This window comes from Acomys russatus, chromosome 26 (assembly GCF_903995435.1).
Source record: "Acomys russatus chromosome 26, mAcoRus1.1, whole genome shotgun sequence".
NCBI lineage: Eukaryota > Metazoa > Chordata > Mammalia > Rodentia > Muridae > Acomys > Acomys russatus.
The window spans coordinates 45974190-45997665 of record NC_067162.1 but is presented as its reverse complement, the minus strand read 5'-3'; the positions used below and the strand labels follow the sequence as shown (position 1 = coordinate 45997665).

At 50.8% G+C, this 23476-nt stretch overlaps 2 protein-coding genes and 1 non-coding gene across 4 annotated transcripts in view; 2 read left to right on the top strand and 1 right to left on the bottom strand.

Annotated features, from left to right (window-relative positions):
- Positions 1–4797, top strand: part of Zcchc14 (zinc finger CCHC-type containing 14) — a 47615-nt gene extending 42818 nt beyond the window's left edge. The window contains exons 11-13 of one of the 2 annotated variants that reach the window (XM_051169198.1): positions 356–496; positions 580–2040; positions 3284–4797. In XM_051169198.1, coding sequence (XP_051025155.1) covers positions 356–496; positions 580–2040; positions 3284–3303 — 1622 coding nt within the window. In that variant the 3' untranslated portion in view covers positions 3304–4797. Of the gene's footprint in view, positions 1–355; positions 497–579; positions 2041–3203 lie in introns of both variants that reach the window. The other variant, XM_051169197.1, reaches the window with a different exon arrangement.
- Positions 4798–8036: 3239 nt separating this feature from the next.
- Map1lc3b (microtubule associated protein 1 light chain 3 beta) lies at positions 8037–16609 on the bottom strand. Its single transcript, XM_051168602.1, has 4 exons — positions 16460–16609; positions 12560–12615; positions 9415–9521; positions 8037–8697 (listed from the first exon to the last, which is right to left on the bottom strand). Exons 1-4 carry the CDS (start codon positions 16497–16499, stop codon positions 8523–8525), a joined length of 378 nt encoding a protein of 125 aa, XP_051024559.1. The 5' UTR covers positions 16500–16609; the 3' UTR covers positions 8037–8522.
- Positions 16610–22976: 6367 nt separating this feature from the next.
- Positions 22977–23049, top strand: Trnam-cau (transfer RNA methionine (anticodon CAU)). Its single transcript has one exon. It is a non-coding gene; the product is annotated as a tRNA-Met (tRNA).
- The last annotated feature ends 427 nt before the right edge of the window (positions 23050–23476 follow it).

Here is a 23476-nt window from a genome sequence, read left to right as displayed (position 1 = left end):
TTGCTTTATTCATCAACAAGACGATGAATAACAAGTCATGGCAGATTGAGGAGAAATCCCCTATCCATCTGGGACAATTCAGTCTGCCATAGGGAGCCGTCATGGCAGATAGCACAGTGCTGTTCTGTACTCTGCAGGATGGAACAGGGTGCCTCACAGTGCCTGGGCTTCAGCCTTGCACTTACTACCCTGAGTACTCTTTATCTGTCACCTAACAATGTGACAGTTTTCAAGATTCTTGGAGCTTTGTCTGAAGGAATGCGGTTGGTGCCCTGCTTCATAGTGTTCACGCAGGCTTCTTTTGCCTGTGGCTGAGCGCCACACAGCTGCTGACCTCTACCTGCCTTCTCCACAGAGCTGCGGGTGGAGGTGGAGCCCCCGGCTCACCAGCTGCCCCGGGAAGGCAGTTCCTCTGAGTATTCCAGTTCCTCCTCTAGCCCCATGGGTGTGCAGGTGCGTGAGGAGAGCTCAGACAGCGCTGAGGAGAGCGATAGACGTAAGACACTTGTACTGTGGCCTGTTTGCTGCCCCACCTTCTGAGCTTGCAGTTGCTGTGCTAACGGTCTTCTCCATCCTCAGGTGTGGACATACATGCTGAGGGAACTGATAAGGAGAAGCCTGTGATGCTGCTGACTCACTTCCCATCTAGCTCTGCAAGACCCACGGCCCAGGTTCTGCCTGTGCAGAATGAGGCTGGCTCCAGCCCCGCAGGTCACCACCCTCTGCCCCCACAGCTGATGCCAGCAGCTTCACACCTAGCACCTGTCCGCATGCTGAACTCTGTGCACAAGTCAGACAGAGGCAGCACGGACGTGACACTCCTTTCATCCTCTGTCCACTCGCTTCTGTCCCTGGAAGAAAGGAGCAAGGGGCCTGGTCCTAGAAGTGGCACAAAAGTGGACAAAAGCTTTGGCGGAGCTGTACTGGACACACTGCCCTCAGCGGCACCTCATCCACCAGTGCAGGTCCTCTCGGGCCTTGTAGAGAACAACTCTGTGTCACCCACGGTCTCCTTTGGTCCCCGGGCCAAAGTTGTGCATGCAGCCACACTGGACAGGGTGCTGAAGACAGCACAGCAGCCAGCCCTGACTGTGGAGAGCAGCTCAGCCACTACAGGGACACCGAGCACTGTCCTGCATGTGGCCCGGCCGCCCATCAAGCTGCTGCTGCCCTCATCTGTTCCTGCTGATGCTGCCATCACTGGGCAGACTTCTTGTCCCAACAACGGCCAGATGAGCGTGCCCCCTGCAATAGTCAGCCCCCGGACTGCTCTGTATACAGCCAACACCAAAGTTGCCTTCTCTGCAGTGAGCAGTGTGCCTGTGGGCCCACTGCAGGGCAGCTTCTGTGCCAACAGCAACACTGCCTCCCCCAGCAGCCACCCCTCTACATCTTTTGCAAGCATGGCCACTCTACCCAGTTGCCCAGCCCCCAGTTCCAGCCCTGCCCTCTCCTCTGTCCCTGAAAGCAGCTTCTACAGTGGCGGCGCTGGCAGCAGCTCCCCAGGAAACATTCCTGCCTCAAGTCAGAGCCACCACCACCACCACCACCATCAGCAGCCCCCTGCACCCCCACAACCTGCGCCACCCCCACCTGGCTGCATTGTGTGCACGTCCTGTGGGTGCAGTGGCAGCTGTGGCTCTAGCGGCCTGACAGTCAGCTATGCCAACTACTTCCAGCACCCATTCTCTGGGCCGTCCATGTTTACCTTCCCTTTCCTCCCCTTCAATCCTATGTGTAGTAACGGCTATGTCAGTACCCAGCAGTATGGTGGTGGCTCTGCCTTCCCCGTCGTACATGCACCCTACAGTGGCAGTGTGACTCCAGACCCCGTCCTAGGTGGGCAGTCTACATTTGCGGTGCCACCCATGCAGAACTTCATGGCTGGGACAGCGGGTGTGTACCAAACCCAAGGCCTGGTGGGCAGCACCAATGGCTCCAGTCACAAAAAGAGTGGGAATCTCTCCTGTTACAACTGTGGGGCCACTGGCCACCGTGCTCAGGACTGCAAACAACCGTCCATGGACTTCAACCGGCAAGGTAAACACTGGCAGGTGCTGCATCTTCCTGGCTCTACTGCTTGTGGCTCCTGAGAGAAGTGCCCATGGCTGCTTGGCTTGTTGAAAACATAGTAAACTTGTTTTTAAAGCCAGCTTATTTAAAGGGATCTGGGTTCAGTTTCTATACCCATGTTGGGCCATTCATAACTGCTTGTAATTTTAGCTCTAGGGAATCCACTGCCCTCTACTGGCCTCTCTATGCACCTGCACACACGAACACACACACACACACACACACACACACACACACACACGCACACACGCACACACACACACCTTAAAAACAACAAAAAACACAAAGATCGCCTCAGATCCTCCTTGTCTAAACAGAAATAGCTGGGTGGAACTCAGTGATCTCTGCCACATCCTGGAGGCTATGTTAAAAACTAAGGGTAGTGTGGTCAGGTAAGGAGTCCTAGCCAGCCCAGCCCTCTCCACTGCGTTGTCCAGTCAGTGTGAGTGTGTGCCCTTATGTTAGACTGTCTTGCTGATTGGCTGCTGCTTCCTTCCCATTGTTTCTTACTTCCTATAGTTTGCCTTTGTTATTCAGATTTAAATATGTCTACTGCTTTATTGCCAGCCTTACTCCTGTCTTGTTTTATTGTCTGGTCTCAGCCTCCAGAGTATAGGGATTTATTAACACATATCACACACCTAGAGCGCTAGGTTTACTCTTGCTGTGCATTTTGGAAATTTTTCATTATGGTTAAGAAAATTGGTCCCACTTTGCCCAACTCTGGAAGCCTAGCACCTCCATCTCAGAATTGTACAGTCTCCTGTTGGTCCTCCCCACCTGCAGAACTGACGTGACAGAGCAGTGGTGGTACAGGTTGCTGCCTTCTCTGCCCAAGCGTGTGTGCTGCTCTCTTGGGTACAAGGTCCATGTCCAGAGAAGGAGATCAAGGCATGGAAAGATGAGCTGTGGTGCTCTCTTGATCACTTCCCCGAGAAGGTGCTGGAGACCCCTGACCTCCAGCTGTGCATGGGAGTGGTCAGTCCTAGGTGGCTTCTCAGGGCAGGTGGGTGGTGTGTGCACGTCTACAACTGACTCAGGCTTCACTCTCTTCTCTCTCTCTCTCTCTCTCTCTCTTTCTCTCTCTTTCTTTCTCTCTTTCTCTTTCTCCTTTTTCTCTCTCTCTCCAGGAACTTTTAGGTTGAAATACGCCCCTCCAGCAGAAAGTCTGGACTCCACGGACTGATCCTTTTTTTTTTTTTGGCAACAGAACATTTTATTAAGCCATGAAAATTCACATAGAGAACTGAGGTCAAGTTGCTGTGGAGCCATGGAGATCTAAGGAAAATCACAGAGAGCTGAAGTCGAGTTGCTGTGGAGCCAATATTTTTAACCCAAAGGTGCTTTACTTTACTATACTGGATAGAGAATCTAGCGTAGGCATGCATCAAACTCGATTTCTTTGCCAAATTCCTAGTTTGGAGCTTGATAAAAGGATTGCCTAGTGGACATCTCTGCGGCAGTAGTGTGGCCATCACACCATTGCTGCAGTGTGAAGACCTGTCTCCTGAAGATCGCTGGTCCTTCCAGGCGCACACATAATTCCAGGGCAGCTATGCATGACCTGAGTCAAGACTGCAGGTCAGAGTTCTCTCAAGTGGAGTTCCCCAGTCGGATCCAGGACTCTTTTGGCCTAGGAAGTGCCAACTGGATTTTGCTATTTCCTAGAATGGGGAGCCTCATGTCTGGCTTCTTAAGGATTGCACTACCTGACAAGGACCTCCACAGTCTGGGAGGTAGGCTCTGCTGGGACCCCATCGGTAGGCACTGGAGTTGGCACCAGCAGGCTGCTCAGCCTAGTATACCCAGAGGTTGCAGAGTGTCCTTCTGTAGACACTTGGAGCAGTTCCAGGTTTTTAATATTTTTTTCTGTAAAGAGATTTACACTATATTAGTAAATAAGACATAGCTCACTCTCGACAACTTCATTTCTAAGGGTCCAAGTCCCAGGGAATCCAGTCACCGAGGCTTGAGACCACCCCTCCCATTGGTGGCTTTGAGCCTGCTCTCTCCAAACAAGAACTAACTCTTGAGGACATGGGAATGACTCGTCTTTATGAGTTGGCTGTGACCGATGCTCCTCGTTCTGTAAGAAGCTGGCAAGCTGTCACGTGTCAAGTGGCTTCCCCAGGACCCCAGCCCAGGGCTTGCTGTGGTAATCCAGTCCTGTGATCCATGAACAAGACTGGAAACTGTCAGCTTCTTTTGTAGTAGGCTGTGTGTTGATAGTTAATTCCGTTAAAAATTGCCTGGAAAACTTCAGTAGAGAGATGCAAGACTCCTCGAAACCACTCACAAGTTACAGTCCAGACTAGGGGTGGGGTTCAAACCCAGCACAATGGAGGTGTGAGGGGCTTAGACCTCCGAGGTTAAAGGGAATTTTATGCTCAAATAACATTATTTAAAATGCTGAAGCCTTCGATATTAAAAATTGATGGTAAGATCTTGCCAAGGATTTTCCAGCTTCCTGTTTATGGAGAAGAAAATCACAGTCCTTAGACCATTCTTCAGATGGGACAATCACCCTCATGCAGAGTTAGTGTCAATCACAAAATGCCCTAGAACTGGAGGTGTTGTGACGTAAGGCTTCATATTCTAAGGTGGGCTTCCTGTCTGTGGAAACCCACGTGGAAGGCGTGAGTGTTGTGGAGTCTGTGCAGTGCAGGATTGATAGACCTCTGTCCTGTCCACGGCACACAGTGTCACATCTGTTCTGAGGTGTTAGGGGATGCTCTGTTGATCTCTTACTCAGAAACACTACAAATGTCAAACACAAGAACTGACACAACTTTGCCTTAAAGAGCAGCAGACTGGGATTGGCAGTATTGTTAATAAGGAAGACTTAGAGTGGTCATTGATGTTTACGATTTAATATTTCTGAAGGCCGTTACAGTGGCCTGGATATGTGCTGAAAGCCAAACTTAAATTTTTTGGTTTTTTTTTTAAGCAAAGAAATATTTTAAATAAATCCTATTTCAACACAGAAATTGTTGAAAACTGTCTCATAGCAAAAGAAAAAAAATCATATTTAAGTTATTTGTTTTGTGGTCAGTGTAGGGAATGGAAGTGTTGTGTTACTCTTACAGCCGTTAACCTGAAAGACAGTAGTCTGCTGTGGCAACTCCCATAAAACTTGTGGGATTCAGCCGAGGTGAGCGAGCTCCAGCACCATCTCAGCCATCCAGGCAGCATTAGCCTGTGTCTGGGAGCCACCGCTTGCTGCCTTCCGAAGAGCTTGTGTGGTGGTGTGGCGTTTCTGTGAAGCCAGTGAGGATGACAGGAGCACGTACAACATGGAAGCATGGGTGATATTTGCAGGTGGGGCTCACTCTCGGAGCCTGCAAATGCTATCAGCCTGGACAGCACTTATTTGATCACCAGGAGACTTCATTGTTAACAGTCAGCCCTTTCCGGTCATTTTCCTAAAAGTGCTCGGTGTCAAGTGGTACCTAGGATGGCATGGCCCTGGGCTGCATCATCAGTCTCTAGTCCTGTGTTAACATCTCAGGGTACAAAGTGGAACATTCACATAGGAAGGAAGGAGGGCACTACGTTGGGACAAAACAGCTATGTGACTTTTTTGTTCTTTAAGCAACATAACTCAATTTTCTACCTTCCTTTCTAGTTTTTATTTCACGGTTAAAATAGTGAAAATTGAAAAGTGTTTTAATGCTGAAGACTAACTGCTGAAGAGCACTGAGGAATGGGAGCTAGCACTCAACAATACAGGCAAAAGATTTTTCTTGAACATACGTATAGTTGGGTTTTAGGAAAGCAGTGGCATGCTCATCTCCAAAGATGACAGCAGCTGGCCTGTTAATGCTGTAGTCAGCAGTTTCTGTGTGGGATTTGTTAGGCTTCCAGTCCTTTTTGTGGGTCAGCCTGGCGTGTACACGCGTGCTATGACAGTCCCTTGAGGACAGCCCAATGGGAATTGGGTCTCACCCTCCTCATTCCGTCCCTGTGCTCTTTCTGCTTCCTGTTTGGTCTGACATGTGCTCGTTTTACCGACAGCTAATGGGTGACATTACTTGCTGAAGTCTTAAAAGGTTGCAAGGCCTCTCAGTCTGTTTGCTCATCCTCATCCCCAAGGACAGTTCTGGGGAGCCAGAGCAGGCACAGCTGTCCTTTCCAAAGTGCAGGTGACTCCCATAGAGCAGATCGGGTGGTCCTGAGACCAGGCTGCTGACCTGGCCAGGGTTTGGCAGTATTTCAGGAAACCACATACTGTACTGGCAAGACCAGGTCCAGGTCTCTGCCCTGCCACAAGGGGGCAGTGGCCCCCTGTCCTCAGCACAGGTCAGGTCTCATGCTCACACAGGAGGTGTTGGTACCAAGACTGAAACCTTCACAGATTCTATTGGGCATATTTTCTTTTTAGGAATGAAGGACAATTCTCCCTTTTTGAGCCATTCTTTTGTCAATTCTACAAAATTGCATGTAACTTTATAAATATTTTTAAAAGATATAGTTTTGTAAATATTTAATATTCTGCTAATTTGATTTTGAATTGTAAATGTCAAGTATTCTGTTTTTGGGGTTTTTATGTTTTATTATACTTTGTTAAAAAGGAAAATTGTACATTTTTAGACTGTTTTTATGAGTAAATTTAATGTACGGAAAATAAAAATTTGAAAAAATGCAAGTGTTTGACATTCCCAGATCTCTGTCACAGAGTGAGGCAGGGTCTTTCTTCTCTCTTCCCATTCCTAGGACTCCAGGCCTTCCTGCTGTTCCCGGCACTCAACAGTGCCCTCACAGTACACATGCTTGGCTGGGTCAGAGAGGTTTCAGCTGCGTGCTCTGACAGCCACAGAGCTCATGTGGCATGGCCTGTCCTGCTCTTCCAGGAACCTGGAACAGCCCTGGCTTAGACTGACTTCACTGTGAGCTGCTGAGGCAGCACTGCACCTGAAAGGCCAGTCAGCCAGTGAGGCTTCCTGGGCTGCCCTGAGGGACTCTGTGGAGCGGCTGTCCACATGGGTAAGGCCTCCCACACCACAGCTGGCAGGTCAGTCAGCTATCCAGAGAATTTAAGAATAGGAGCTAATGGCAAGGTGTTGGCCAAGGAGAGGAAGATGCCCATCCCACCCTCCAGCACGAGCAGCCTGGGCACACTTCAGGGCCCAGCTCCCACCTCAACACCATGAGACAGCTCTCAGGACAGGTTCCATTGTGCCTTTATTCACTTAGTGCATCGAAGTGTACACGTGTCCTACAAATGAAGGCCGCCCTTCGGAGCAGCAGTTTTAAAGCAGTAGTACAGGAATCCTTACTGATTGCACCATAGTTATAAAAACCAGGGATATATGACGCACACAACCTACACAAGACAGGGCAGTGAGAATTTACAGTGTAAGATAACATTGAAAGTTAAGTTTGCAAGTAGACAGCTGCATGCAGGGAGGGGTGGGGGTGCCTGTGAGGAGCTTCCCTCCACGAAAGCAGGCAGCTCTCACTGAGATTCTCAGACCACAAGAATGAGTGACCAGGGATGGTCTGAATGTCACAGTTGGACCACATGCATGGAGCAGGAAGCTTTAGTTGGCACTGGCCAAAGATGTCTGTCAAGACACCTGATACTACCGTCTTCACAGCTGTTACCTATGTACTGACATGTTGGGAAACTCCCTAACAGCTGTCTGACAAACACCTTTACAAAGACAGCTACACCCCAACAAATGCCTGTAGCTGTAAGCCAAGTGCAGAAGCATTTGAACTTCAAAGTGCAGTCTACCACTTGACAGCGGCATCCTAAGGCCAGCACTACACACCTGCTTGCCCTCCCTGAAGCAGGATGAAATCCAAACCAGGAGAAAAACATCTGCTCTGCAGTCTCTAAAGCTGGAGCCATCACCCCTGTTCGAAGCTGGAAACTGGCCTCTGAGCAATGGAGTGTGGTAACACCTGGACAGCAGTGGGTGAACTTCTCCGCACTGCTGAGGGCGAGCATGGTGGTGCAGCTGGGGGTCAGGACCAGGCCCTCTAGGGTCAGATCCTGCACATTGGACCTGTTTGGCCGGAGCCAGAGCCCTCGGTTAGGCAACCTGGGCAGAGGGACCGTTTCTGGAGACTTCTCTACTCAGTGGAAGCCCTTTTAGAGAAGCCAGCACATCCCAGGAAGAGACTGTCCCTGACACTCTGTTCCATCTTAAGTCCCTACTGGGGAGAAAAATGTCAAAATAACTTCGTCTTTTTATTGGCAACTTAGGATGCAAAGTATTTTATTTTTAAACTTCTAAAGTTTGAACACAAGGACAGCCTAGTTTAGATGAGTTTCCAAGCTGAATGCGCTTGCACGGAGCTCAGTTTCTGCCTGAAAAACAGTTCCTAACACCCTGGGTGGGCGCCTAAGTTCTGATCTGTGGGTGGTGAGTGACCAGCTTCTGCTGTTAACATCCCTTTTTTCCTTGGTAAGGGCTTAACAAACATGAGGCACCGTTCTCATGTTAAACAGCCAGAGCTGCCCCAAATGTCTCCTGGGAGGCATACACCATGTACAGGAAGCCATCTTCATCTTTCTCACTCTCGTAAACCTCAGAGATGGGCGTAGACACGCTCACCATGCTGTGCCCGTTCACCAGGAGAAAGAAGGCTTGGTTAGCGTTGAGCTGTAAGCGCCTTCTGTGGAGAGAAAAACAGTGGGAGACTCACCAAGGTCTCATGCTGTGTACAGAACTTGGGGCACTAAAAAAAGCCCACCGACTGGCAAAACCAAGCATGGCCACAGCCCACAGCGATGGCTGGATCCAAGGACTGGCTCTGTATCTGATGCCAGCTTAAAACTGTCATCCAAACAGCCATTAGTATTCACAATCTACAAGTGGCCACAGCCTTTTAGCTTGCTGCAGCTGTGAGTGCACATTCTCTTCCTAACTCTGCTATGCAAACCTAAGTGTTCCCGAGAGTTTCCTAGGATGGGTGGGTCTCAAACTGGGGCCACAGCTATCTACTACACCTGGCAATTATAGTGTTTTAAAGAATCACCATCCAGTAGGTGTCCAGCCTTTATCCCTCAGATCTGAGGTCTTTCCCCCCCTCCCTTTTTCTTCGAGACAGGGTTTCTCTGTGTAGCCTTGGTTGTCCTGGACTCACTTGGTAGACCAGGCTGGCCTCGAACTCAGAGATCCGCCTGCCTCTGCCTCCCGAGTGCTGGGATTAAAGGCGTGCGCCACCACGCCCAGCTAGACCTCATGTCTTAAATAGACACACTACACTCCCAGCTATCCCACGGCTGGACATCCTGACTTACAAGGACACGAAAGAAGCAGGAGGGACCTAAAGCTGGCACCAAGATGAGTAAGGGAGCTCAAGGAAACAGGACAAGAAGTGGCCAAATACCTAATTATCTTGATGAGCTCGCTCATGTTCACGTGATCAGGTACAAGGAACTTCGTTTTGTCCAGGACGGGCAGCTGCTTCTCACCCTTGTATCGCTCTATTATCACCTGCAGAGGCCGAGAGAGACTTAGCAGCAGACACACCACTCTCCATGCTGTGGCCACCACGTGCCACGCAGTCCAGCCTAACTCTGCCTGCTTTTGACTTCCCCATGGCACTCCTGTGATAGCTCTGCCATTATCCCTGGCAAAAGGTGGCACAGGACATGTAAGAGGACCACTAGGCACCTTTTTGCTGTTTAAACTGTTTGTGCTACGATGAAAGATGTATGCCACACACCTGGCTCTAGTTCTGTAAACGTTCACACTGGGGCGCAGCATAGCCTTAACTCCTGGTGCTCCACCTGCACCTACTTCCCAAGAGCTATGATCACAGGCAGAGCCTGGTGTCTAGCAACATATTCAGCTCTAAGCTTTCCGGGTCAGATGGTTGTCAGCACTAGGAATCAACCCAGGTCCTTGTGAGAACGAGTGCTCTAAGCCACGGAGCATCTCTCCAAGACAGGGTTCCTCTGTGTAGTCCTGGCTGTCCTGGACTCGCTTTGTAGACTAGGCTGGCCTCGCACTCTGAGAGATCTGCCTGCCTCTGCGTTCTTGAGTGCTGGGAATACAGGCGCACGCCACTACTTCCAGCTCCAAAAATAATTATTAAGAAATGTTAAGGGGGCTGGAGAGATGGCTCAGTGGTTAAGAGCGCTGCCTGCTCTTCCAGAGGTCCTGAGTTCAATTCCCAGCAACCACATGGTGGCTCACAACCATCTATAATGTGATCTGATACCCTCTTCTGCAGATAAAGCACTCATATGCAATAAATAAAATAAATAAATCTTAAAAAAAAAAAATGTTAAAAGCAGCCTGCTATGGTGGCATGTGCCTTTAATCCAGCTCTTAGGAGGTAGAGTTTAAGACCAGCTTGGTCTACATAGTGAGTTCTAGGACAACCAGAGACACAGAGAGAGACCCTAACCCTAATAAATAAATAAACAGAAAATCAAAAATAAGGGCTAGAGATACAACTCAGTGGTTAAGAGCACTGCCTGCTCTTCCAGAGGTCCTGAGTTCAATTCCCAGCACCCACATGGTGGCTCACAACCATCTATGAGATCTGATGTCCTCCTCTGGCATACAGGCATACATGCAGACAGAGCACACATATAAATAAACAAACCGGGCGTGTGACACATGCCTTTAATCTCAGCACTTGGGAGGCAGAGGGAGGTGGATTGCTGTGAGTTTGAGGCCAGCCTGGTCTACAAAGTAAGTCCAGGACAGCCAAGATAATAGAGGAATCCCTGTCCCGAAAAAACAAAAGAAACAAAATTTTTAAAAAGTTAAGAAAAAAAAATGTTACGGGCTAGGTATGAATCTGGGACGTGTATTTATAAGTCCCAGTATTTAGAGGCCGGGGCTGTGACCTGCTCTGAATTCAAGGCTAACCTGGATGAGACCAGCCTCAAAAACAAAACAAACCCAACAACCGCTGCAGATCCGAGCACTGATGAGCTTAGAACCTCAGTACACCAGGGTTCCCAGGTGTTATGGACATCCACCTGAGAACAGAAAGCCATGCCTGCTCACTGCGTGGCAGGAAGGGACACCACCACACCCGTTTCTGGAGGGAAGTGCTTATCTGCACATACTCCCTGTATGTGGTTCCTTGAAAGGTGCCATCCACAGGAAATGCCAGCTCTGGGCGCCACATGCCTGGGTTTACAAGGCAGACTGTCCAGCAGCAGAGTACAGGGTAGTGACGGAGCACGTTAGAAGTGCAGGGACACTCACTGTCCTGATGGGGTGTGAATAGGTTCCAGCCCCTGGCTGGGAAGCCCCGCAGTGACACATCCTCTAAACATATCTGGTTCCTCTCCACTTCTGCTTCTCTTAATCACAGCAGAGGACAGGCTGCCTGGTCTGAAATAGGCCTCTGCCCTCAAGCCTGGGAGTCACCAGACACCGTGTGCTGAGCCTGGCTCTCGTGCTTGCTTGGAGTCATCATGGATAGCTGCATCTCTGCTGAGAGCACAGGCCTGCAGGGAGCCGTGTGCAAACGCTGGCAGGCTCGGGCAGCTGCGCTTCCTGAAGTAGGTTGGGCAGCCACTTGCAAGTGAAGGGCTCTTTCAGACCAGGAAAAGCTCCTCCCAGGACCTGGCCCAGGAAGCGCACTCCTAGGAAGCCCCTACCCGATGTGAGGACAGACTAGGAAGTGTCCACCCAGTGCAGAACAGCGTGTCCCGCTTCCCACCCCGCAGCAACAGCCTCAGCCACCCCCTTATCAACTTTCCCCTTCCAGAACTGTGTGATGGCTGCTGAGAAAACCACAAGTGGGCACACCTGCAGGAGCTGGCACTGAGGCTCCTAACAATGGAGCAGCTGACATCCTAACAGATAGGTCTTCTTCCACTGTGAAAAAGGAGAATTCTTCCCAGGATGTGGGGACAAGGTGGAGAAGAGCCATTTTGAATGTGCTAGCCTGTCCATGCCTGCCTTTGCAGCGTTGTGTAAGGTCTACACCAGGGTAGTCTGATGTGTCTGGTGTGCTGACAGCTGGCTGTCACTAAGGGGCTAAGAGTAAGCCCCTCTTTGTCTCCTATAAGGCAGCCATGCTACCCTGAGGGCTACTGATTCCCATAGCAGCCGCCATTCTTGTCTCCTTAGAGATGGCTAGAGTGGAGTTTAGCAGTGGCAAGCTCAGGCCCTGGGTTCAATCCCTGACACCAGAGAAATGCAAAGCAAAAAATGCTAAAAGGGCAGACAGGTGCACGCCTGTCACCCCAGCATTCAGGGAGGCAGAGGCAGGCAAACCCTTGTAAGTTTGAGGCCAGCATAGTCTACAAAACCAGCACTGAATAGCCACAGCCACACAGAGAAACCCTGTCTCAAAAACAAACAAACAACCCAGAACAAAACAAAACAAAAAGCTAGAAGGTCTGGCCCACATGCCCTTTCCCCTTTGACATGCACAAGAGTGGCAAGGCTCAGTCAGACTAGGAAGCACATGGTTAGTGGGTATAAGGTCCAAGGGCCCCTGGGGCTGTCTAGTGGGTTAGGTTGTGCAGAACCGTCATCACAGCTACAGGAGAACCTACTGGGATCTTGGTGGGGTGCTGCTCCCGGATGAGTCGGACATCTTCCACTCTTTGTTCTGCAAGAAAGGAAGAGACACAGTGACATCGGGGGCCCTGCTACCGGTTTCTGCTGGTGACTGTCCTGTGCTGAGGTACCACTGACAGGGGCAGTCAACAGAGCCAACAGCAATGGCAGGTCTATCAACACGACCAGATGGTAAAGCCCTCACTGCAAGGGCCTGCAAACCCAGATGGACAGCCACTCAGACAGGTTATATGGGCTTGGGGAAAGAGGGGTGTCTCTCAATCTCTCCTCTGATGACTTCTATCATCCCTGTTAATTTTTCAACTTGGGTAAATGAGAAAGTGATGTGACTTTCCCTGGACTTCCTTCCAGATAAGGAAGGGGAGGCCTGGCTTTGTTCATTTCCTGAGATGGTCTAAGATCCCAGGTGGCCTCAGCTGGAGAGCCTCTTGCCTGAGTTTTCCCAGTGCTTCAATGATAGCTGTGCACCTGGGCTCTTGAAACACACCCCCACTGGGCATGGTAGCACACGCCTTCAATCCCAGCACTCTGGCGGCAGAAGCAGGCGGATCGCTGTGAGTTCAAGGCCAGCTTGGTTTGTAAACAAGAATCCAGGCTCTGTGTAACCCTGTCTTGAAAAACCAAAATCAACCAACAACAGCACCCTGTCCCACCCCCACACCCTGTCCCACCCCCCAAATCAAAACACCATAGAGTCTATGGTGACCACTCTTCTGAGAACTCTCTTTTGGCTGTTTGGTTTTTGAGATAGGCTTCCGTAGCATGGCCTAGCCCCAAACACATCCTGTGGCTAAGGATGACCTTGAACCCCTCCTCAGCTGTGCCCTCGCTAGTGCTGGGAGGCCTGAGGCCAGCCTTATCTTCAACTGCAAAAGGCAGTAGCTGGCCGTACTGCTGGAGATGGGCTTGCCCTGCACCCTTCCCTACTCTCAAGCACTGGCTGACCTCTCGGCATTGTTCCTCCCGTCACCACACAGATGGCATGGTACTATCTACACGTGACTTTCTGCCTCTCTGCAGAAGAAGCCTCCATTGTATCCTGCTCAGTACTCCAGGGTTTAGTCACTGCAGTGAACTCATTCTGACAAACAGCAACGCTCACATACCTGACATGCATATATTTCACGGGCTGCAGAGATGGCTCAGTACCTATTCCTCTCCAAGAGGACCCAGGCTCAGTTCCCAGCACCCACAGTGGCTCAGTCATCTGTAACTCCCTTTTCTGGTCTCCAGGAGCACGAGGCATGCACATGGTGCACAGACATACATGTAGGCAAAAGACTCATACACATAAAATAAACATTAAAAACTTAGCTCACAGCACCTAGAACCCCAAGCCCCAGGCCTTTAACCCCAGTACTCAGGAGGCAGAAAGGAAGATCTTTGTAAGTTCAAGGCCAAGCTAGTCTACATAATGAGTCCCTGTGTTTAAACCAACCAAACCAACCACCACCACCACCACCACCAAAAGGCCTTAACCTAGTGCATGGTAAGATGGTAGCACTAAATAGAGTTGAGTTCTTAAAAGCACAAACAGTTAACCTGGGTAAGTGCAAAAGAGAAAAAGCTGGCCACATGGCTCCACTACCAGAAACTACGTCATTCTGATTTGCCCTAAAAGGAGAGGCAGGAACAGTTGTCTTTATTAAAGCAGATAAGGGACAAAACTGATGGCCCATAGGACCTGCTCAACCCTTGGCTGGCTACGAGGACAGAGAATTGGGGGGTTCCTGGAAGAGCTGAGATGTTCCCGGCATGCTAGTGGCCTTTTTAAGCAGACAGCTGTTCAGGGGCCAACAATTTGTACTGAGGACCGCAGTGACCCATTTGTCATGTCTCTGCAGACACTGGACCAGGCAGCCAGGGACAGCTTCAGCATCTCCGAGTCCCACAAGTGCCCCGCCCCCAGGCACGTAAGGAACATGACTAACACAGTAATGTGGACAGGTGTGGTGGTGTACGCCTTTAATCCCAGCACTCAGGAGGCAGAGGCATTCGGTTCTCTGAGTTCAAGGCCAGCCTGGTCTACAAAGAGAGTTCCAGGATAGCCAGGGCTGCTACACAGAGACCCTATATCAAAACAAACAAACAAGCCGGGCGTGGTGGCGCACGCCTTTAATCCCAGCACTCGGGAGGCAGAGGCAGGCGGATCGCTGTGAGTTCGAGGCCAGCCTGGTCTACAAAGTGAGTCCAAGATGGCCAAGGCTACACAGAGAGACCCTGTCTCGGAAAAAAACAAACAAACAAACAAACAAACAAAAAAACAAACACCAACACCCCCCCCAAAAAGCCACAACATGGCAGTGAACTGCCAAGGAAGCCCAGCAAGGTTCAAAGCTAGACTCCTTTCCTCCAACCTCTGAGAACTAGGAGTCCCAAATAAACAGATAAGTCTAAGAAAGTATTACTTTGCTAGTGCCACCTGCAACCCCACAGCTGTCTTACATGGCTGACTCAGGCCCAGCTACTATTGACAGCCTAAATTCCTGAAGCTACCTAGGTGTTTTGTTTGCTTTGAGAGAGGGAGGGCCTCACTATGTAGCCTAGGCTCAAACTCAGATCAGCCTGCCTCTGTCTCTCCAATGCTGGGATCAGAGGCATGCACCACCGCACTTGGTAGCTTATGTTTGGTGGGAATCTTCTCTACACAGGGCTATTTATTTTGTCCCAGTACACAAACTTCCAGGGAAATACCCAGTTCACTGGACCTTAGGACATCCTGGGGGGAAAAAAAGAAATGGGCAACACTATGTCACCACAGGAAGAAAGACAGCAGAACCACTTTGGGGAAGAGTGAACCCCGAAATCCCTTCATGAGTTCTATGTTGAAGTTGGTCCTGTCTGACAATCTGCAAGGGTGCATGGCCTCCAGGCAATCTCAGCCCCCTTCCAGCACTTGGGGACGATGGCTATTTACTGGAAGGCTAAGAATTTATGACAGAAAGCTAATGGGTTTCTGCCACTAGGCGGATCCTGAGCTTCCACTGCCCTAGGCCCCACCCAGGCTCTTCAGCTACAAAGGGTTTGTTTAGGGTGAGCCCTAAGTCCATCCAGTAAGCTTCTCCTCCGTCTGGACAGCCGAGACGTCAGAGCTTCCCATCCAATCTAAAAAGATCCAAGACTGCTCTTGGCCTCCTCCAAGGGGCCGCTGCACACCTCGGTGTGGCAACCCTCTAAACTGTCAGTGTGTCAGTAGCCAGAGTCAGGACCACCAAAGTCACCGCATCGGGTGCCCGCGCTTTCTTCAGAATGACGAGGGTAGGGAGAGAACTCGGGGAAAACACGCCAAACCAGATGGAACTTTGGAGAGCACATACCTCCACCCTCCCAGCCCCCGCTTCCCCGCCGGCCACTCTGGGGACCCGCGTCCCAGCTGATGTGCTCGCCGCCCCTTTTCCCACCCTTACTCGTTTAAGGAGTGATCCAGATTAACTAAAGATCACTGAAAGCTAGCAAAACAGCTGTTGGGTTTCCGTTACGAGACAAAGGCCATCTCTCCCCACACGAACGTCGCCAGGCGACTGCGAGAGCGGAAGGCGCTGGGTGCTGCCCCCGGGGATTGCGGGGACCTGGGCCCACTAAGGACACAGCCCACAGCGCCGCGGCCGCGGTCCCCTCCACCACCGGGGTCGGGTTTCCAGTGCCACAGGGGACGCCGAGCCCACCGAACCGACGACGGTCGGAGTGACGCGCCGCGCCCGGGCTACCCCGGGGACTGGGCCGGCTGGGAGCGCGAAGCTGGGGTGGGGAGGGATGAAGAGGGAGACCCCCCACGGCCTCGCCGCGTCCCGGCCCCGCACGACACCACCGAGATCCCGACCTCCACCCGTCCCGACACCACCCGGACCTCGCACCACCCGGCCCGCAGCGCGCACCGAAACTCCGGCGCTGCTTGAAGGTCTTCTCGGACGGCATGGCGCGGAGGTCCGGGTCGGAGGATCCAACTCCCGCGACGGCCACTTCCCTTGTGTCTCCTCAGCCCGCAGCCGAAGTCAGGTGACCCGCGAAGCGTCAGCGAGGGCGGGACCGAGGGCGGCCCTAACAGCCGCCATGACTAGCGTGGCGGAATCCAAAGCAGTGCGCATGCGTGCCGGCTGCCAACAAACGTTCTGTCGTGCGCATGCGCCGGCCGCGCTGGGTACCTCCTGGTTTCCCTGTTAACCATCTTTCTCCCTGATCCAAGCGCTGGTGTAGACTTGCTGACCCCATTTCTACTCACTCCACGCATGGCCCCGTCGATGTCCCAGTGCCCGCCCCCTTGCCGCTGTTTTTGACGTCCTTAAATTCTCCCCAAAAAGGTGACTTGAGGTCTTGCCTGCTAACTCGTTTACGTTTATGGATTCCAAGACGTCAGGAGACTTCTTGCTGAATCTGACCTTGTGGCGCCTTCCCCTGCAGCCACTAACACGAGTATGTACTCCTGCGTTGAACTTGGAGAAAAGCCAGGTCTTTGGAACCACAAAGCTTGCAATCACTTGCAGTCAGCTCATTCTGGCGTTTCAATCAGTCCCTATATCCCAGACTGCCTCCTTTAATTTTGGAAATCACATGCTGTTCGGCAAAGGGACTGCCTTATTTATACTCCAGTGCGAACAGGAACCAGCCAAACCATTGAATAAAACCACAGAAGACCGTTGATTTGTGTCTGTTTTTTATTGTTTGCTTGAGGGCTGTTGTTTTGTATGAAGCTCCTGGCCCGAGGCACAAGAGAGCAGACTAAAAGCAAAAAGGGGAGGCAGGTTTGGTGGCACAAGGCATGTCATCCTAGCACCCTGGAGACTGAAGAAGGGAAATCAAAAATCTAAGGCCATGTTGGCCATGGTGCTTAGGCCTTTAATACAGCACCCAGAAGGGAGAGGCAGTCTGGCCTCTGTGAGTCTGTAGCAGCTTGTTCTACACAGAAAGTTCCTACATAGTGAGAGCTTGTCTCAAAAAAAAAAAAAAAAAAAAGGCGTGAGGTGGGGTGGGGCTCAGTGCTTAAGAGCGCTAGCTGTTCTTGCCAGTTTCCCTCTAAGAACAAATACGGCAACCCAACTACAACTCCTGCTGCAGAGGATCTGACAGCCTCTTCGGGCCTCCTCGGGCACCATGCACCCACAGTGTGCACACGCATACATACAGGCAAACACTCATGCACATGAAAAACATGTAACCCCCAAATTCCTCCCGTTGAGACAGGGGTCTCTATGAATCTCTGGCTGTCCTGGAACTATGTAGACCTGCTGATTTTGAACTCACAGAGATCCACCTGCCTTTGCCTCTCCAGTGCTGGAATTAAAGGTGTGTACTACCATACTCGACATTATTTTGTAATAAGTAATATGATTCTTCCTTGGGATAGTCCATATGCAGCAGAAAAGTGAGGACGCAGCACTTCTATAGTTTTTTTTTTTTTTTTTTTTTTTTTTCCCGAGACAGGGTTTCTCTGTGTAGCCTTGGCTGGCCTTGAACTCACAATGATCCGCCTGCCTCTGCCTCCTGAGTGCAGGGATTAAAGGCGTGCACCACCAATCCCTGCCTAGATTTACTGTTTACTTAGAAAATGTCTGGTGCTTCCCGCCCTGGTGGGGCACACCTTTAATCCTAGCCCTCAGCATGCAGAGGCTGGAGGATCTTCGTCAGTCCCAGATCGTCCTGGGACTATCAACCAAACGACTCATTCTTGAACCCAGGCACTGGCATTTTAAAAATTTCCCACCGCACTGCTTGTTCATACTAGTAGGTAGATGACAAAACACCTGGAAACCGAAGCCGGCTCCCAGCGAGAAGCCTAGGCTGGAACCTGGGCACTCCGGAACGCGGAAAGCCGGAAGCCAGAACACTAGAAGCCTGGCGGACACTTCCGTCCGCAGTGCCGAGCAGAGGTGCCACACTCAACATGGAGAACGAGGGGCCCCCGCGCGTGCTCAGGGCCTGCTCACGCCCTGTCCTGCTCATATCGCTTTCTCATTGGAAGAAGCCGGCCATCGGGTTTATTATCTGGGAAACTATTGGCCGGTTGTGCACTCAATCTTAGCGTCACCTGCTCTTTAGAACAAGTAAACAAGAATTGCTCAAGATCGTCGAGGGGAGTGAGGTGGCTTGTCCCGCGGGGGTCTGGGGCCTCGGGCGACAGGGTCAGGGCTGCGGCGGTGCTCCATCCTGACGCTTTGTGCTGGGCCTTTTCCGCACTTTGTACCACCTCCCTTGTGCATCTGACTCCTGCCATGGGCAAATAGGCCACTATGTTTTTTATTTATTTCAAAAGGTTCCTACTGTAGCCCAAGGTTGGCTTCGTCAGCCTTGTGGGTGCTCAGATTGCAGGCATGATGCACCATGATTACTCCAAAAATGGATACTTCTTGCCTGTTTTTCTGAGACTGGATTTCATGTACCCTAGGTTAGGCCTCACTTCTAACTTCCAATGTAGCCAAAGGTAAACTGATTCAGCAGTACCCCACCCTCCAAGTGTCTCCCCCCACCCCACCCGCCGCCCCCTCACTAACACCTCACTGTTGCAAGCCTGGTTACTCTAACGTGTGCCTTTCCTGCTTTTAGTAGGAATTCAAGGCTGCAAAAGCATCAAGCGATGCGCCAATCTGGAGAGGACCTGTGGGCACCGCTGTGGTCTTCTGCCACCTTCCCACAATCAGTGCCACAGTCTACACTGCTCTGCTTTCTCCTTCCTGGCCAGGACCCATTGCTGCTTGTGTCTTGTATTGAGCAGCTGTACACAGCCTTACAATACCTGTGTTCTGCTCTTCAGTCTCTTCCCTTGCTCTTCCTTCCTCCTTTCTGAGCCGTCCCCGCTTCAGGGCTCCCTTTCTGCTTTTAGGTCCTAGAACATACACACACATTTAAGTGTAGGGTCCACATATAAGAGAAAATATATACTAGTCATTTTTCTGATTCTGGGTCATGTCACCTAATAGGATTACCTCCAGTTCCAAACATGTTCTTGCAGACACCGTAATTTCATTAATCTTTACAGCTAATAGAATTCCTTGTGTACGTGCACATTTTCTGTACCCATTCGTTATGTTTTCATCTCAAGGGCTGTTGTAAACAGAGCTGTGGTGGAACACAGTGTGTAAGTGTCTCTGTGGCATGTGGACATGCCTTCGGTGTCCTTCACGTATGACCCAAGGAGGGCCACAGCTACAGTAGTTCTGCTTTTAGATTTTTGAGGAACCTTAATAACAATTTTATTTTATTTTTCTTTCCCCAGACAGGGTCTCTCTGTGTTAGCCTTGGCTGTCCTGGACTCTCTGTGTAGACCAGGCTGGCTTCGAACTCACAGCGATCCACCTGATTCTGTCTCACGAGTGCTGGGATTAAAGGCGTGTGTCACCACGCCCAGCTTCTTTTCTTACTTTGGTTTTTTTTTTTTTTTTAACCGGTTTTTCAAGACAAGGTTTCTCTGTGTAGCCTTGGCCATCCTGGACTCACTTTGTAGACCTGGCTGGCCTCGAACTCACAGTGATCCGCCTGCCTCTGCCTCCCGAGTGCTGGGATTAAAGGCATGTGCACCACGCCTGACCTTAAAAAGGATTTTCATAGCATCTGCACCAGCTTGTATTTCCAATAGCACTGTGCAGGGTCTCACCGTTTTCATTCAAATGCCGCTTTTGCTTTTTTTGAAACAGTTTCTCTGTTGTAGCCTTGGTTGTCCTGGACTCACTTTATAGACCAGGCTAGCCTTGGACTCACAGCCTCCCGAGTGCTTCGATTAAAGGCGTGTGCACCCACACCCAGCCAAAATTCCCACTTTTAATCAGGTTTGTTAAAAAGAACTTGGTTACATGTAGAGGTATCTATGCAATGGAGATTTATAAATTTTATGTACTACTTAATTTTCACTTGTGCATATCAAATGCTAAACCAAAACAAAATGTGTTTGTGTTCCTGGTAACTTAATCTTGCATATTCATCAGCATCCCACGCGGGTGCTGGAAGCCTGAGCTGGCTTCCCAAAACACCACATTCAGGATTGCATCATCTGCCAGGGGCCTGGCTCAGGCTCCTGTTTCATCTGCTCAGACTCCACTCTGACCTGAGCCTTCCTTCCTTGCCTGCTTGCTCAGTCCCTGTGTCCTGGCAGGCCTTCCAGATGCCACTGCCTGCCTCAGCTCTCAGCTTACTTAGCTAAATTAGTACTTAGCAAGTACCTGCCTCCTCTTTCCGGAACAGTTTACCGCTGTGTTTTTCTCCTAGCTAACTTCATGTGTTTCTTTCCTTTTTTTTTGAATTTTTTTTAAAGACAGGGTTTCTTTGTGTAGCCCTGGCTGTCCTGAGATTAGAGGTGTGCACCACCGTGCTGGGGTAGAACAGTCAAGTTTACAAGATCAGTTAATTCAAGAATACTCTTTGGGGGGAGGGGGGGAAACAAACTCTTTGCTGGTCAGTCATGGCGCACACCTTTAATCCCAGTGCTCTGGAGGCAGTGGCTCCATGCCAGCCTGGTGTAATGACAGTCCAGAATAGTCAGGACTATGCAGAGAAGTCCTGTCTCGAAAAACAAAACACCAAAACCAAAAAGAATAGCCTTCAATGTCTGGGGGGAAAAGCCAAGCGGGCTGCTAGGAGTACAGCCTGTACAAGCTAGAGGTATTTTTGTGCTTTTTGGTCCTTCACACTTAGTGAGTCTAAACTTTTTTTTGTTTTTGTTTTTCGAGACAGAGTTTCTCTATGTAACAGCCCTGGCTGTCCTGGACTGGCTTTGTAGACCAGGCTGGCCTGCCTCCTCCTGTGTGCTGGGATTAAAGGCGTGAGCCACCACTCCCGACGCCCTCCCCACCCCACGCTTAAATGTAAAGTTAACCCACTCTCTTCTACAGGGCTGGGGTTACAGGAGCATTCACCACAGTAGCCAGCTTTGTTTTTGATTTGGACTAGACCAAATCAGAGCAAGTCTCACACTTTGGAACGGAAGGACGCCCAGAGCAGCCGTGCCCGCGTAGTCCAGCGACTGCAAAGGCTGATGAACCGCCAGTCCCTTCCGTCGTCTACCAACCGCAGGTTTCTCCTTCCTCCGCAGGATACCTTGTTTGTTTTCATTTCACAGACTCGGAGAGGAAGCACGCAGTTCCCCCACGTGGTTGCCACACTCAGACACTGTTCATAATAAAGGATAACCTTCGCTCAGGAATAAAGTGTGTCCCATAGGGGACAACATGGGACGACGCTTCCTGGAAAGGATGGTTTTGAGGCTAGGAGAAGGGAGGTGGGGGTCCGGATAGATTGGGGACTGCGTTCTCTAGGGGACAACCCCTGTTCCCTCCCCTCCAGGGCAGCCAATGAGGGGGTGGACAGAAATGGAGGTGACACAGAAGCTAAGGGCAGCTGTGACCAGGGGAGGAGTCAGTGAGGTCTGCGAATACTTTCCAGGAAGTGAGCAATACCGAAGGCGCGGGTGTTTTGTTTACGAGTTACCACGCGAAGGAACAGCGCCTACGAAGCCTGCAGGCGGGATGAATCCGGTCTCAGCGAAGCGGGGGACCATCCAGGCACAGCATCGTGGGCCCCGGGTGCTGGATTCTGGAGTAAGGACGCTCACACACCTCACTGTGAAAGCCAATACATGTGCAGCCCCGGGAAATGCTGGACCTTAGGGTTCAGTTTGGAGTGGTCAGTTTAGGGTCTAAGCTGCACGCCCACACGGAGCTTACGCTCAGCTACACTCTTACACAATGTTGCTATTATTATATAATTTACATTTATTTGTTTATTTACTTATTTATTCTTGACATGAAATCTTGCTGCGTAGCTCAGGCTGTCCTGAAAGTTCCCGTTCTCCTGCCTCATCTTTCTAAGGACTAGGATTACAGGTCACCAAGTGGAGCCTTTGCTTAACGTTATTACTAATCAATTAATGAATTAGGCAATATGTTTCTTAGTGGTGGCGGGGAGGGGGGGGATAGTTTATTGAGTGGACTACAAGGAGGCTCAGGTCCGAGATAACTGGAGCCTCACTTTGACTCTTTTGAGACAGGGTCTCATGTAGCCCAGGCTGGCCTCAAAATTATTAAGTAGCTATCCCCTGTCCCCAAGTTGGAATTAGAGACCACCATGCAAACGGCTAATTTTAATACTTAAAAAAAATAGGTAATATACTCATAAAGAGTCATGAGGCGGGGAGAGCTGCGGAGAATTCACCAGACCACTCCTTTCCAGAGAGGGTAGTTTCTAGATGTTTTTGTGCTGCGCAGGGAAACGCCAGCTTGAGAGCAGGTTGGGGACACCAGGAACTCCCAGGTCACTGAGCACCAGAACTTCCTTTCGCAACCAAGGCAGCAGCCAGGGCAAGTTATTTAGGCCCGGTGTTGCTAGGCAACGGTATCCTTGATCACCCTTGCTAGATTTTGCAAGTCTGACACCTGTGCAAAAGCCTTGGCGCGAGACGGTTGCTAAGGAGCCTCGTTAGCGCAGTAGGTAGCGCGTCAGTCTCATAATCTGAAGGTCGTGAGTTCGATCCTCACACGGGGCATCCTGTGCTTTTTTTTTTTTTTTTTCTTTTCTTTTTTTTTTTTTAGACAGGGACTCCTTACCCGATCCTTTGCAGCAAACGGGTCAGTGGTGCGACTTGTGGGAGGGGATGTGGTCATGCCTAGGGGCGGGGCTTTCCGGGACTGAACCCTAGGACTCTTTTTCAATGAGCAGTTGGGTACTATAGGTTACGGGGCAAACGCTCTGGGGCGGAGCCTGGAAATAGGGCGTGACAACAACCAGGGGCGTGGACCGCAGAGAGGGAGGGAACACATAGGGGCGGGGCCTATAGCTCATGGGGCGGGGCCAAGCATCCGGGTGGGCTTGGAGGGAGGGCGTGGTCACATCTAGGGCGGGGCCTATCTGCCTCTCGGGGAGGGGCAACTGCGGGTCGGGGTTCAGGGGGTGCGGTCCGATCCGAGGGCGTG

Bases quoted from the DNA above. Each gene is read 5' to 3' on its own strand.
- Map1lc3b (XM_051168602.1), bottom strand. From the start codon at position 16,499: ATGCCGTCCGAGAAGACCTTCAAGCAGCGCCGGAGTTTCG. The intron at 9,522-12,559 runs GTAGGTTCTCCT...CGGCCTCTGCAG, and splicing joins AGCACCCCACCAAGATCCCA to GTGATAATAGAGCGATACAA. The intron at 8,698-9,414 runs GTATTTGGCCAC...TTCTCTCCACAG, and splicing joins GAGCTCATCAAGATAATTAG to AAGGCGCTTACAGCTCAACG.